Below are 16,087 nucleotides of genomic sequence, written 5' to 3'. Positions count from 1 at the left end.
GGGAAAAACTGTTCCATCTCTTTTCTCTCGTCCATATTATGAATATATTCTTAGAAAATGACCAGAAGATGTAATTTAATTTTGAAGGGCAGATTTATATAAGAAATATCAAAAGAAAAGGTCACTGCAATAATCAACACATATGAGAATAACATTTGAAAATCATGTTTTATCAGAGTTCTCTTGGAGAGTTCCTAACAAATAAGCTTAAATGAACATTTGGCACTACAATTTTTAAATGAGAAATTGTTTGGAAGAAGGCGAATGGCAGAAGGAAAATAATGATCTTCAAAATAGTAACTCATTAAAGCTTTAACAAAATTAAGCCTGTAGGTAAAATTTATAGTCTTCCTACTTTTCTTAGAGTATAAATTGATATAACGCAATTTAAAATCAGGATAGTTGGATTATTATTGTAAAAAGAAGCCTATACTGCATTTCTGTACATCTCAAAATATTTTGTTCCCAAATATAGTTTCCTTTTATTCATCTAGAATAAAAATTTAGCTCTTTTATATATTAAATGTTTTCAAATATATTCAGAATGAAAGTAATCTAAGAAAATGGCTGTTGTTATCGCTCCTTAAAAGAAAAAGTCAAATTTTTACAAATAAGTATTTTTCATCATTCTGTCTATGGCCCCCTTGGTAATATACTGCTGGGCACGTTCACATGCTCTCACTATCCCATACATGTAGATGACTCAAAACATATATTCATACTCTCTAGGGTTCTATGTGGTATCCCACATGCAAGTCAGAGGGGATATATACACATTAAAGTAGTTGAACCAATGAAAGATACATGTTTGGGAAAGGCACAAGGGACCAGTAAGAAGTGAGCTTTACTTTAGTGGACAGAATGAGGGGAAAAAAGCATCCTAGAAATAAGTGCTCAATCACAGTTAGGTGGTGATGGAGTTGCTACAGATGTTATGTTGCTTTTTCAATAGATACTTTGAGCACCCAACTTGACTGCTTGGGACTTAGCAGCATTCAGCCTTAGTCTAAGAAAGATGATCACAGTCACCGCCAAGTATTTCCATCCTGAAGAGGATGCCAACATGGTAAGAAGCTTATATCTTCTGCCAAAAAGTGAAAGATCAGAGGTTTGGGTAGTGGCATTTGTGACTTCTAGTCTTCCTTTTTGTCCATGGTCCCCCATAATGGGTATGTTCCAATCCTTAAAAAAATAATGTTTTCAAATCAGTGAAATTTCTAATTTCTCCCAATGTTTTTTCCTCCTTTGTTCCCTATTGTCAGTTAAAGGGATCAACATCTCTCTAGTCACACAAACTAGAAACCTCAGAGAAACCTCCTAACCCATCTGCCACAAGTTAATTACTGCTCAAGATCTGATTCCACAGCAACATCTTTGGTAGCTTTGCCCTCCTTGCAACTCTGTTCCCATTGCTGTGGTTGAGGAACTCATCATGCCTTACACCTACATTCACTCCAGAGACTTTCAGATGCTCTTTCAACACCAATTTTTCCTGACACCACATAATTGTGCTTATTACTACTAAATCTGTCCTAAAAAACTGATATAATTATGAATTGACTAAATAAATCTTAAATTAATTCTTCATTTTCTCCAGATTAAAAATCAAATTCCTTCCCAGACTCTCCACTGTTATTCCCAATCAACTTTTATTTCTGACACACACACATAGTATACCAATCATTACAAGTTTTCAGTCATTCAAGTGTGACAAAGACTTTTAACTCTATTTTTTTCTTTTGTGGGCCTGTCTTTCTATAATGCTCTTCAGTCCAATCCCTACAACTTTATGGCAAAATTCTGTTCACCATCCAGTATATTTCAGTTAAGATTCTTAGCTTGTATGTTGGCGCTCCCATGGCACCTTATTAATAGTTTCATTATAGTATATAATCACACTATATTTCAGTTGCATACATAATTATTTGTCTTTTAAAATTATGATATCTTTTTGGTCATTTTTTGGTCTCTTTCATCTTCGTAGTCTACTAGTACTTTAGCTACAACAGAGTTAGCGTTATTCAACTCAATCAAGCTTAATCATTAGAAATAGAAGACAACTGGCCAGGCATGGTGGCTCACGCCTGTAATCCCAGCACTTTGGGAGGCCGAGGTGGGCAGATAACCTAAGATCAGGAGTTCGAGACTAGCCTGGCCAACATGGCGAAACTCCGTCTCTACTAAAAATACAAAAATTAGCTGGGTGTGGTGGCATGTGACTGTAATCCCAGCTACTCGGGAGGCTGAGGCAGGAGAATAGCTTGAATGTACCCACTTGTGCTCAAGTGATTAGGAAACCATTTTACACACAGCAGATACAGCAAAGCAGATTATGATACACTTTTGCTTAAAACCCTACTATTGGTTTTCCCATTGCATGTAGAATGAAACCCAAACTCCCAAATCTAATTAACGTAACCCTACATGGTTAAATATCTACCTACCCTGTTCAGTCACTCCCTTTCCCCCAAGGCAGTCCCTCTACTGGTTTCCCCACTTTTCCCCTAACAAAGAGGGCTCTTTGTGCCTGAAACTCTTTCTCTTTTTCATGATGGCTTCCACTTGTCATTTAGATATCAGTTTAAATGTGACCTCCAATGATACATCTTGCCTAAGAAGCCACTCTAAAGCAGTGTGACCAAGACTCTCTCCCTAACCAAACATCAGGCAGGTTCCTCTTTTCAACTAGATCTCATCCTTGGGCAATGTCCCTAACCTTCAGAAGCCAGTCTAAATGAAGAATCCTACTAAGTGATTTCCCACCTTTGATATCTGATCAAGGTCTTCATTCTCTACCCTTAATGTCTAAGTCCTTGGCCTGCCTTTAGCAAGAATCTTGTTAGTCCAGTTCAGCAAGAATCTCCCTATCCTTGATGTCTCCTCTTAAAAATCTTCCATCCACTGACCCCCTCACTCTGCTCCTTGACTATAAATCCCCAGCTGTCATTGCTGTGCTTGGAATGAAGTTCAGTTCTTTCCCCGATTGCAATAGTATAAAATAAAATCTATATCAGCTTTAACTGGTGTCTGGCTCTGTTTGTTTTTGATAGTAGCCATCCGGTCCCCTGGTATCAAATTACCCTATTTCAATTCTCTGCATAGAACTAATCCTTATGACATTATTATGGTGTTTTGTTTATACGCTAGGATGAAAAGCTTTGGGAAAAGAGGGGCATTGTCTCTCTCAGTCACTGTTTCATCACCAGTGCATATAGCCTAGAACAAAGCTTGCCAATGGTTATATACTCAAGAAATTTTGTTGGGTGAGACCATTTTCATAGTATATCTAAAGGGGTATGAAAATGTACACAACAGAATGCTGCAAATTAGCATATATATAAGATTTATTATAAAAAGGAAAAAATGAATAAATCAAATATTAAAAGTTGAGCCCTCCAGTTTCTTCTTTATACAATGTTGTATTTTCCAAATTTTCCACTAACTGTATTACTTTTAAAATCAGAAAAACATAGAAAATAACACATGAAAAAAAGTAGTTTAATGAATCGCCATTTTTAGTTGGTTTAAAATGTGTATTTTTGGGAGGAACCTTTTACTTGCTGCAAGTTTTCAAGATTATTGATTCTGTGCCAAGAGAAAGACACATGCAAATATAAAAATGAAACAAGCACCTTTTCACAGGGGAAAACACTGTCAAAAATAGTTATTTCCTTCCTTAAAGTTCTAAAGCCTAGCTGATTTTAAAACCAAGCAAATAATAAAATAGAGAAAAGGGAGAAGAGGATAAGAGTCTGATATTACTTACATATCACATTACCTATGTCAGGGAAATCAAGAGCAAATGCTGTTTTCCCTGTGTAATCTGATTCAGTCATGATTGAGTACTAGTGATTCATGTGGTGCTGTTAACTAGTGAGATGATCTCTTCCTGCAGTACTCCCCTCATAACCTTGGGTTCAACTACTCTCCAATGCATTTGCAGATGTCCACTTATGGCATCTGTCTTTAAAACACTCCTCCTTTGTTGGCTGTTGCTTACTATTTTATGACAGTCACTGTTGTTATGGATGTTGTTTTAAAATCGTTCTTTACATGAATAAACACAACACTGTCAGATTACATGGCATGGAGATTCATCAGTTAAGGTAAGATAAAATGAAAAAGAATTCATCCCTATTTCTCTCATTAGATAAAAAGCTTTGGTAGAATCTACTGACCTTAGGGCCCTTATGCAGGCTGTTTGTTCCCTCTGCCTACAATGTTCCTCCCCGCCCCCGCCCCGGGGAGCCAAATGACTTCCTTCCTCCCATCTTTTAGGTTTTCATTCAAATGTATTTCACTTTCTCTATGAAATGGTCCTGACCAACTATTTAAAATTGGAATACTCCAACACTCTGTATTTCCCTCTCTGCTTCCTATTTTTCCTCAACAGTTATCACCATCTAATACCCACTGCTTTGTTTACTGTCTGTCTCCCCCAAAAATGCAAGCTCCATGAGGGCAGGGATATTGGTCTGTTTTGTTCCTACTATACACCTAGAAATGTAACTTGTTGAGTGAGTGAATGATATAGGTGAATTTGCCAGTGTTATAATTTTTGAGATTATGCCTCATAAATTTAATCCATCCATGACTTATACCCTGAGATAAAGGATCACTCGAAATCTCTCTTGTGGTTAGAAATGGGTCCTAGGGTTCAAGGACCTAAAATTGTCACAGTTCCTTTTGTACTCCTGAAACCTTAAAAGATGGAAGAAAACCTCCAGTGAGGTAACCAAGGAATTATGACCTTTGGCTGTTATGGAGCCCCGAAAAAAGATGTACACTGCGTCAGAAGGTGTTGATGATGCTATCTAGGTCACAAAGGTTTAGAACTTTCCCCAGCATAGTTTCTCTTTTTGTAAGTTTAGTCTGTATGTAGTGTCAGAATGAAAACAGTTCTTGTTTTACCTTGGCAGTTTTTCGAATGTTTGACTTTGGTATCCTAGAGGAAATGGAAGAAACTAGTTTCATTATCCACAAAAATTGAGTCTCATAGGAGGACCTCATACAAACCAAACCAAACCAAAACAAACAAATAACAACTTTCTGCACCAGAATTGCAAGTTCACTAAACAAAGATTTGATTTTATCTTAAACCTGAGCAAGAGAAGTAATCTTTGAACTATAGTGGTTCATTGGGTAATTAAATGTTATGGGCAAATGATGTCCTCCCAAAATTCCTGTGTTGGTATACTAACCTTGATACTTCAGAATGTGACTGTATTATTTGCATATAAAGTGTCTAAAGGGATAATTAGGTGAGAATGAGGTTATCAATGTGGGCCCTAATCCAATATGACTGGTGTCCTTACAAGAAGAAATGAGGACACAGACATCATACAGAGGGAAGACCATGTGAAGACACAGGGAGATGACAGCCACCTACTTGCTTAGGAAGGAGGTCTCAGAAGAAACCAAACCTGACAACACCTTCATCTTAGATTTCTGGCTTCCAGAGCTATGAGAAAATAAATTTCTGTTGCTTAAACCACCCAGTTTGTGGTACTCTGTTACTGGCAGTCTTAGCAAACCAATACAGCCAAACAAGAAATGCCATAAATTTTTGTCAGAAAAAAATGCTTGTAAAGAGTAGATTTATATGTCAGAGTTGTTTTGTTCTCTCCTCAAACCAGAAGGTTCCTTTTAGTCAGCTGGCAGTATGTTTTGTTCCTACTATACACCTAGAAATGTAACTTGTTGAGTGAGTGAATGATATAGGTGAATTTGCCACTGTTACAATTTTTTTTTTACCCATAGTAGCCATTCACTTAAGACCCTAAGATGCACCCACTAAGTGCAGGATACTAAAAACGTCAAAGCAAGAATAGAAATTGAATGCTCCTACACATAAAATTAAAACACCTGTAAACTTTTCAGTGAAAGATTTTGCAAATTCTACATCACTGTTACCCCTTTTCTCACTGCTTCTAGATCAGAAATACTTAAGTTAACAATAAAATTGAGGGAGCTGGGACAGTAACATTTTTCCAAAATAATCAAACCTACTATCACAGAATCTAGTTTACACATATTTCTGGATTTACTTTTTCTTTCCTGTGCTTTTCTTCTTTGTTTCTTATATTCATCACTTTTTAAAAATTTCAAAAACAGTTATGCTATTTTATAATTCATGAGAGATAAATATTCTGAAGTCCTTTTACTATTTCTGGAATCAAATCAGTAACTATAAGGTGAACTTTTTTGTTTTTGGAGACAATGTCTCATTCTGTCACCCAGGCTGTCTGAAGTGCATGGCTCACTGCAGCCTCAACCTCCTGGGCTCAAGCGATCCTCCCATCTCAGCCTCTCTAGTACCTTGGACCATACATGCACACTACCACATCCAGGTAATTTTTTCAATAGTTTGTAGAAATACGGTCTTGTCACATTGCCCAGGCTGGTCTCGAATTCCTAGGTTCAAGCGATCCTTCTGCCTCAGCCCTCCAAAGTGCTGGGATTATAGGCATAAGTCACCGCACCTGGCCTAAAGTAAACTTTTAACAGAATATATGGAATGTAATTGAGTTGACTAAAGTGATGACATAAATCCTGTCTTTCTATACTTCAGCAGCAGTAGCTGAGCAATTCTTAAAGACACATAAAAGCACTATTCAAATGAGACCTTATATTATTTTTTAAAGTGTTTATACATAATCATAAACTTTTGAAAAAATACATATATAACTTCAAAAAATTGTTATACTTGTTTCATTTTTACCTTCACAACTATTTTCCCAATTAGGTAAAGGATTATTGTTTTCATTTTATACAACTCTACAGAAAGGACATTGAACTCATTAACATAGCAGACTCCAAATTATGTGGTTAAAATAAAGCTAATATAATCAGGGATTACCTAAATTTATTTATTTATTCTTTAAATTACACTCAGGTTTTCCACTGGTTGGTATACAGTCAACTTTCAGCACAATAGGAAACATATACCATTAATTAATTTAGTATCTTTGTTTCTACAAACTTAGTTTAATTTTTCACATTTCTACTTCAAAGATTGCATCAAAAAACAAACAACAAACACAGAAAAACTTTGAGGAATCAAATGTAACCAAGATTGAAAGTTAGGAACCTATTTTTTAAAAGTTATAAATATTCTAGATTATCAAGTTAGCACTTTATTGTGGTACATAACATAAAATTTTAAATTAACATTTTAAAAACATTAAAAATATGTTCTCACCAATATTAGGGTGCTTCAAAAGACGGCAGATTCTAGCTTCTCTTTCTAGTTTCTGATGATCTGTTTTAAAAAAACAGAATAAGGTAAAAATAAATAAAGCAAAAAATAATAAAACACAATAAACATCATAACAAAATGACATAAGGCCTTTGCATTTACTTATCCTTTGATTTCATTTTGAAACAATGATAGTTCAAATTTAGAATTCAGTGAATAGCACATAGTTCAACAATCTAATTTTATTTTTCATTGACTTGATGTTTGACAGAGTGCAGTATAGAACAGTGCTAAATTTAAACTTGGGGAAAATAGTAGAAATTGCACAAAACAATACTATTCTTTCTCATTTTTACATGAAGTATATATTATTGTAACAAGTTAAATAACCCAATATAGACATACCGATTTAGAGCAGAGGATGCATATATGGAAATTGAATTGCCAATGGAAGAAGTGCTAAATCAGGTAATTATAGTTTATCCCTAATGGAGAATGTTCTCTGTTCAGTCATACGCTCTGTTAACCACTTTCCTTACAATTGTTGGTTCAACTTCCTAGGTTTATGATGCTCTTCCTAATATCAAAGATTTCCAAAAATCCCTAATTGCTTGCTCATCACCTATCTATGTTTCCCTAACCATTTCTTTGAAGAAACATGAACCACTATAAACTTGTGTTTTAAGAATTATCTTAATATTCTTCTTTGATTTTTTGGTGGCAGTACGTATACACATAAACGTAACTAAAATCACTCATCACAACACAAAATAAATGGTAGTGAGAGACAAAAACATGGTAGAAACACATGTTGCTGATAAGGGTAGCAGTGTATAGTGGTCATTAGTTGAAAACTTATACACAAAATATCTGATTTAAATCTTACAACAACCCTCTTATATTGGCAATATTATCATCCCTATTTTAAAATACAAATACCAGTAGTTTAACACCACTGCCTTGATTAATGCAAAGCCTCCAGCAATCTCATCCTCTGTTTCTTTTGCATTTATGATGCAACACATGTCAACACATATAAAAATGTCAACACTTTTTAAAATAAAAGGCAAATAATGTTTGGTTTTAGTTTGGAAATAGTTTTGACTTTGAAGATCCCCTAAGAGAGTTTTTGGCACTCCCTGGGTCTGCAGACACACTTCGGGAACCACTGGTGTAAGCTATAATGAACTGTTGTATATAATGTAGATTTTTTTGGCCATTTAGAAAAATATTTTAAACACGTACAGTGCTATTAATAGCTCAAAGTGTCAAAAACACAGTGTCTTAATAAATCAGCCCAGCATTAGATAGTCTCTAACAGTGTATCTCCATTATATCTTGATTCCCAAATACAAAGACAGATATTCTCTGGACCTACCATTATCTAAAATTATACCTACTTCAAATAAATGTAAATTCTTCAAACTCCCTATCTTTTTAACAAGTCCTTACTCTTAAGCTACTTCCAACTTATTTAGAAGTATACAAGCAAATACAAAAAGTAAAGGTAGATTTTGAAAATGCCTCTAACAGCAATACCATAAATACTGCAAAGTGTTACACCTAAAGTATAGCAAAGAGGCTGGGCACAGTAGCTCACCCCTGTAATCCCCGCACTTTGGGAGGCCGAGGCAGGTGGATTGCTTGAAGCCAGGAGTTCAAGACAAGCCTGGCCAACATGGTGAAATCTTATCTCTACCAAAAAAAACACAAAAATTAGCCAGGTGTGGTGGTGGGCACCTGTAATCCCAGCTACTCAGGAGGCAGAGGCAGGAGAATCACTTGAACCGGGGAGGTGGAGGTTGCAGTGAGCCGAGAACGTGCGCTGCACTCTAGCCTGGGTGACAGAGGGAGGCTCTGTCTAAAAATAATAATAATAATAATAATAAAGTATATGAAAGACATATGCTTACAGAGATTCGAATTTTGTTATGGAGACAGGGATATGCAAATATATGTGCTAAACTATGTGATTTTTTTATATATATAAATCATCCGAAAAATATATAATTATATTAAAATAAAGAATAAAAAGGAAGCAAAAGATCTTTACGGACAGTAAGTTCTACAGAGTTTTTGCTATAAGTATAATTATAAAACTTTATATAGTTTATCGTCGTGGGCTTAACCGTTGTTTCCTCATAAAATTCATATGAAGCCATCCTAATCTCCAGATCCCAGAGAATGTGACTGTATTTGGAGAGAGAATGTTTAAAGAGGTGACTGAGTTGAAATGCAGTCATTATTGTGGCCTGTAATCTAATATGACTGGTGTCTATATATGAAAGGGGAACTAGTGCATGACATGCGCAGAAAGAAGATCCTGTGAAGACACAGGGATAAGACAGGCATCTACGAGGCAAGGAGAAAAGTCTCAGAAGAAATCAATGCTTCTGACACCTTCATCTTAGACTTCTGAGCCTCCAGAACTGTGAGAAAATAAATTTTCACAACTGCTTATTTAAGCCACTTAGTCTGTGGTACTTTGTTGTGGTAGCCGTATCAAACTAATACATCTAATGTATCAGTTTTCTATTGCTATGTGTCCAACACCTCAAACTTAGGAGCTTAAAACAACGCACATGTATAATCTCACAGTTTCTGTGGGTCAAGAACCTGGCCGTAGCTTAACCGAGCCCTTTGCTTTAGGGTCTCTCACCAGGCTGCAATCAAGGTGTCAGCCATGGCTGGGGTGTCATCTAAAGTCTTGACTGAGGAAGGATCTCCTTCCAAGCTGGCATAATTGTTGGCAGTACTCAGTTCCTACAAGACTTGTTGACGTGAGGGTCTCAGTTCCTACCTGGCCATTGGCTGGAGGATGCCCTCAGTTCCTTGCATGTGCCAATATGGCAACATGTTTCATCAAAGTCACCAAAGGGAAGAGTATGGTAAGCAAAAGGGAAGGTCACTATCTTATTTAGCCTAATCACAGAAGTGATATCCCATCATGTTTTCCATATTCAATTGGTTGGGGAAAAAAAACCTAGGCTGGCCCAATTTCAATGTATAAGGGCATGAACAACAGGAGGAAGGATTATTAGGGCATCTTAGAATTTGTCTGCCACAGTTTTTTGTTTGTTTGTTTGTTTGTTTGTTTGTTTGTTTTTTGAGACAGAGTTTAGCTCTTGTTGACCAGGCAGGAATGCAATGGCGCAATCTCGGTTCACTGCAACCTCTGCCTCCCGGGTTCAAGCAATTCTCCTGCTTTAGCTTCCCAAGTAGCTGGGATTGCAGGCGCCTACCACCATGCCCAGCTAACTTTTGTACTTTTGGTAGAGATGTGGTTTCACCATGTTGGCCAGCCTGGTCTCAAACTCCTGACCTCAGGTGATCCACCCGCCTCGGCCTCCCAAAGTGCTGGGGCTATGGGCATGAGCCACCATGCTCAGCCCACAGTAGACTTTATAACAATAGTACTGATGGGCTTTCTCTGAAAAGCAGCTTCACTTACTTTTTCTTCCATATAATCACATAACTTAGTGATCTTCTATGAATCATAGGCATTCTGTACTTTCCCACTGGAACATGTTTTGACATCCCAAACACGATGATATAACTAAATTCTAGTTTCCATTAAAACCAGAAATTAACAATAATGAAAATGGATATCACCCGGTATGTTTCACATTTAACATGAAGTTCACAACTTGACTTTCAGAGAGAGTAGGTAGATGAGGAGTGATTAAATACCTATTACAGTATTACCAAAAATCACATTTCTGTATTTATCCTGCTAAAGAGATGGATTACTTTTAAAGTCTCCTTTACTTTTAATTCCATCAGCAACAAAAATTATACATCCTACCTCATCATTCCCAGCTCTGACAACTACAGTGGTGAGCGGTAAAGACAGATTATAAAAGGCAAGACAGCCATAATACTGTTTGGCACCATTTGAAGATTTTCTTTTATTATCCACAGGCCCTGAAGCTAGTGTGGAACCAGCCTTATTTATCATTTAATATTTATTAAAGTACTTGAACTATAATAGTTTGGCTTCATTATTCCTTTGAAGCTCAAGTCCACACTCTTGTATGAATCAAATATAACTCTTCAGGCTGTAATCTCATCAGGTCTGATAAGGTACATACTGTTAGTAATACATGGTTGAAGACCTGCCATATAAACAATGCCTTAAGGAAAATACATCATCATTTGGTTTTGACATGAAGTCAGTGAGGGAATAATATTACCAGTAGAAAGACTTCTGTATTTTAAAACATTTCTTGAGAATTTTGGTGAAATGTTGTTATAATATTACTTCCCAGCTAAGATATGTTTTAACTTACAAAATATTTTATTTCAAATGAGGTGGAAAATGTGAATTCAGACCTAATGAAGTAAATTCTTGACTCCTGTTCCAAAACAAATTTTAATCTTTATGTAAAATAATACTCCTGATCACAAATGTAAATTAAAGTGCTACCCTGATTCACTTTCACACAGCAATAGAAATATCACTAAAGCTATATAAAGCAACAATATATCTACTCTGGCAATATCAGGGAATAAGCTCTTACCAATAAGCAAATTTCAAAAGTACTTATTTACTCCTCCAAGTACCCAAGTATTAAAATATTAACCTCATTAGGCGGTTGGGGGAAGATCTAACAGTCATTGCTTTCTTACATGAATGACATATATAAAAGAATTTCATCTTTTTTGACACCACTGAGTGCTCATTATTAGCATTAATTATTACTCTGCTGTAATCCAGTGAAGTACTCAGAGGCTACACAGGTGTGAAAACCCACAGGTACCTGCACCACCTACCAAGTGCCAAGGGAGGGGTTTGGACAAAAGGAGAGGTTGCCTTCTGTCATAACTGGTCAGTTACTGCCCCTTCTAACAAATACACACGCATGCACACACACACATATGCGCATGCACAGACATGCACATGCAGGCACACACACACAAATATAAGCATAACACCTAAGGAAGGCCTGAGTTTGCCATGGCCAAGAAGGTTTAACTCTTCTACTCTCCCTCCCCACAAACAGAATCCCACTCTCAAAATAATCTTATATCAAAATTACAGAGGAGTTGCCCAGGGCGCATGAAAAACTGAATGTTTAAAATCCAGCTCTATCACTAATTTTTACCCTACTGGCCTTTCGGCTTGTCAGGTTAAACTGCTGAGCTGCTGTGTTCCCTATTCTTATCTCCTTAGTCCTGACATTTCCTGGCCTTATGCTCCAGTTTGAGGTCAATGCCTCAGATCGGTTTTTGAGGGCAAGTTAATCCTGCCTCCCTGGCTTCCTTATGACAACCAGCCCAACTTGATTTTGAAATTTTTCACATTTGTTTCATTTACAAGAAACTACAGTCTCAAGTAAGAGACATTGTATTTGCCCCTCTGGAAGAAATCTGGCTGGCTACTCATTATCAGAATGGGGGAAGATAAAACTAAATGTACCTAAACTATTTGAAGTTTTATACTGTTGCATCTGCTTATTACGTGTTTTTTTTTTTTTTTTTAAATCTCTTCATGAGTTTTTGCTGTCAGCTGTTAGTGCTGTCAATGTCTCCAGTACATAAAACAGTTTCAGGTACACACAATAGGCATTCAATAAATGTTTGTTGACTGAATAAATGAATGAAGGACGAATGCCCCTTCTTTTTTCACAACTGCTGTGAATGGAGAACCAGAGAAAAGAAAAGCATAAAAATATAATAAATAAATAAATAAATAATAAATATTTATAAATATACATAAATAAATATAATAAATAAATAACCTGGAAGTGAGAACCTAGAGATCCTCTCTTAAAAGAAAGATGCACTTTTTAGTGCATGGATTCTGGAGAGCTATAATGTAGCTACTCAGAGGCCTTTTTCCTGCAGGCTTTGGAATTACATTCTGAATGCATTTTTCTTGTTAGAGAAATTGTGTCTCACTAAATGAGGCATTCCTCTAGAAAGAATACAGAATCTATCCATTTAAGTAGGTCACATTTAAAAACAGACTGTAAAGTAGAAGGAGCTAAGGAAAGAGCCATTTCACTACAAAACCTGAACAGGATGTATATAAATTTAAAGCTGTCATATCCATTTAACAAAAAGTTTTAAAAATTCATAATTAAATATTACAAAACTATGCTATGCCATTGTGTCATAAATTTGAATTTTTAACTATTTGACCTAGAATCTTTTTGACATTAGGGACCAGTCCTTCTGCTGCCCACAATGCCCTGGAAGAATCAGTAAGATCCTACAACTATATAAGATGATGTTCTTTTCATGGTGAAGTAGAATTAGATACAGATGCTGAAAACTCCTACATCTTAATTTAGAATGAAAGTCTCTGTATCGTAACTTAGAAGTGAAACTTTTTGAAAGTCTATTCTGTGCAGGAAGCTCATATAAATGTAGATTATCAATTATGAGTCCAACCTTGATTCTATATGGACTGGAAACCATGGCTGCCTTGTGGAGAAGCTCTACCCCATCATTTGAAAAAAAAAAAAAAAAAATACGTGAAAAAAGAACCAAGCCTCTACTTCATTTTACCTTCTTTCTGCAGTTTCACCTATGGAGGAAAATGGAATTTTCAACTGACTGCAGAGCAATAAAAACCCATAACGAAGGTCCCTAATTTTGTAGAACACTAGACACATTGTAAGAGACAAGCCAGAGAAATGGAAAGACCTCTGGCTTCAGAGTGGAGTGGACAAGAATTGCTATCCTGGTTCTACCACTGACTACTAGCTAGGTGTCCAAGTTACTCGACCTTTCCAAAGTTCCTTACATAACACGGGCATAAAATACCTAGCACCAGGCACTGAATCTGGAACAAAAGAGGTCCTCAAAAAATTGTATTATCAACATTATTATCATTATTATTGCCTAAAAATGTGTCCAACTTTAAAAGAACTAAATTCCTAAAAGATATACTAAAAATTACATTAACTCCATCAAAAATTATTTATTTTACATGTATCCTAATATATTACAAAAATAACTGTTTTTCATAAAATCATATGATGATGCCCTCGAGGCCACTGATAACAGAAATAGTGGGAGAACCACTGGTATCTATGGTCAGAAAGAGACAAATTCAGTACAGTAAAATATGGACAAAAACTCGAAATTATTCAGTTTTACAGTATATGCTAAACATCTAAAAAAAAATAACATAGAAAAAAACTATTATTTGTCTGAGTGTAAAATTTGTAAATAAATAAAATTGTCCAGTTTTATATACAAACTTACTATACTCTTTTATTCATCCATTTTGCATATCTGAAACATATCTCTTCTGATTAATAGAGTTGCAATTTAAGTGAAGATACAACTTATTGTAGTCCTTTTAAAATTATAAACTATAGTGAATCCTAACTTATATAAAATATTTTCATATAAATGTTTATTTAATGTCTGATAATATAAACTATCTAGATAGTTATTAAGAAGGAGATGGGCATACTCTGCTAAGATCTAATAGAAGTTTCAAGAGAGCCTCTTAGTAAGCCTTATACTACTTCTAGGTGATGGGCTAAGGGGAATTTGAATTGAGCTTTTATCCCTTGGCCGGGGGGAAGTGGGAGCATAATTGTGCAGAACAGGGTACATTGGAGGAGGTATAGTGTTGAATGGAGACTATTGGTGGACTGTAGATTTCCTTTGGAAGATCAAGGAAGGAGATGCGCAGGAAACCCTGATTATAACCCTCGTAGCTCTACCTGACATTAGCGATCTCCTTCAGTTATCATACCTTCTGTGATGGTGTTGCTGTCTTCCTCTCATGAAAGTGCCTCTGTCTGTCTGCTTGTGTGTCTGTCATTCTGTTAACATGGCTACACCACTCATTGCATGTTCCAAGATATAAAACTTGTCTTATGAAGGTCACCAGAGGATTTAGGCAGGAGGAGTGAATCAGGAAGCATAAGAAGAGGAGAGTGGTATGCAGAATGGCCAGATAGCCAGGACATGTCCCTTTAGGAGAAAGAGGATCCAAGCAATATTCAGTAGGTCAGAGTCAAGGCCTTTCCAAAGGAGGAAATCAGAACTTCCAGATGGCATTAGGAAACAAGGTATCAGACCGAGTTCACACAGAACAGATGACCATCTGTCAAAAGTACCATTTAAAACTATTATGGCTGGGCGTGGTGGCTCATGCCTGTAATCCCAGCACTTTGGGAGGCCCAGAAAGGCAGATCACAAAGTCAGGAGTCGGCGACCAGCCTGGCCAACATGGTGATCCCCGTCTGTACTAAAAAAAAATACAAAAATTAGCTGGGCATGGTGGTGTGCACCTGTAATCCCAGCTACTCTGGAGGCTGAGGCAGGAGAATCGCTTGAACTTGGGAGGCGAAAGTTGCAGTGAGCCGAGATTGTGCCACTGCACTCCAGCCTGGGTGACAGAGCAAGAAGACTCTGTCTCAAAATAAAACAATAATAAATAAATAAATAATAAAACTATGATGTCTCAACCGATTGTTAATATTGTAAATAATAAGCCCTTATATAAATCACAAGTTATAAGGATATTAGTTGGTGCATATTAAGAATTAAAGAGGTTTAAATTTGTCTATATCTTTATTTTCATTGTATATCAATAATTTAATTCACATAAATTATTCTAATTATACTATTATAGAGGACTAATGAGATAATTTTTGTGTAATACATTAACTCTACCCTCAGTCTACAATCAAATAGTACTCTTCCTTAGATGTAATTGTGCTTGTGAGAAATTTGCAGCACAATTCCATTTTGACTTTTAAGCACAACAGAGCTAAGTCATTTAAGACACTTTGTATTAAAATCCTTCAAGTTTCAGCTATCTAGAGATTAGAAGGACACAGAATGGAAACAAGGCATACTAAAGATAAACAGAATCCACCCTTAACCATCTTTTTCCAGTGGCCCCAATGATTTTTACAG

At 36.2% G+C, this 16,087-nt stretch overlaps 1 protein-coding gene across 45 annotated transcripts in view; it reads right to left on the bottom strand.

Moving 5' to 3' along the window:
* Positions 1 to 16,087, bottom strand: part of CAMK2D (calcium/calmodulin dependent protein kinase II delta) — a 305,944-nt gene that overhangs the window by 197,601 nt on the left and 92,256 nt on the right. For all 45 annotated transcript variants that reach the window (XM_003899111.5, XM_031664320.1, XM_017958999.3 and 42 more), the window contains one exon: positions 7,202 to 7,261. In XM_003899111.5, coding sequence (XP_003899160.1) covers positions 7,202 to 7,261 — 60 coding nt within the window. Of the gene's footprint in view, positions 1 to 7,201; positions 7,262 to 16,087 lie in introns of those variants that run through there.

Source organism: Papio anubis, chromosome 3, assembly GCF_008728515.1.
Source record: "Papio anubis isolate 15944 chromosome 3, Panubis1.0, whole genome shotgun sequence".
Lineage (NCBI taxonomy): Eukaryota > Metazoa > Chordata > Mammalia > Primates > Cercopithecidae > Papio > Papio anubis.
Note: the sequence above shows the minus strand (reverse complement) of the source record. Positions and strands in the feature narration are given on the sequence as shown.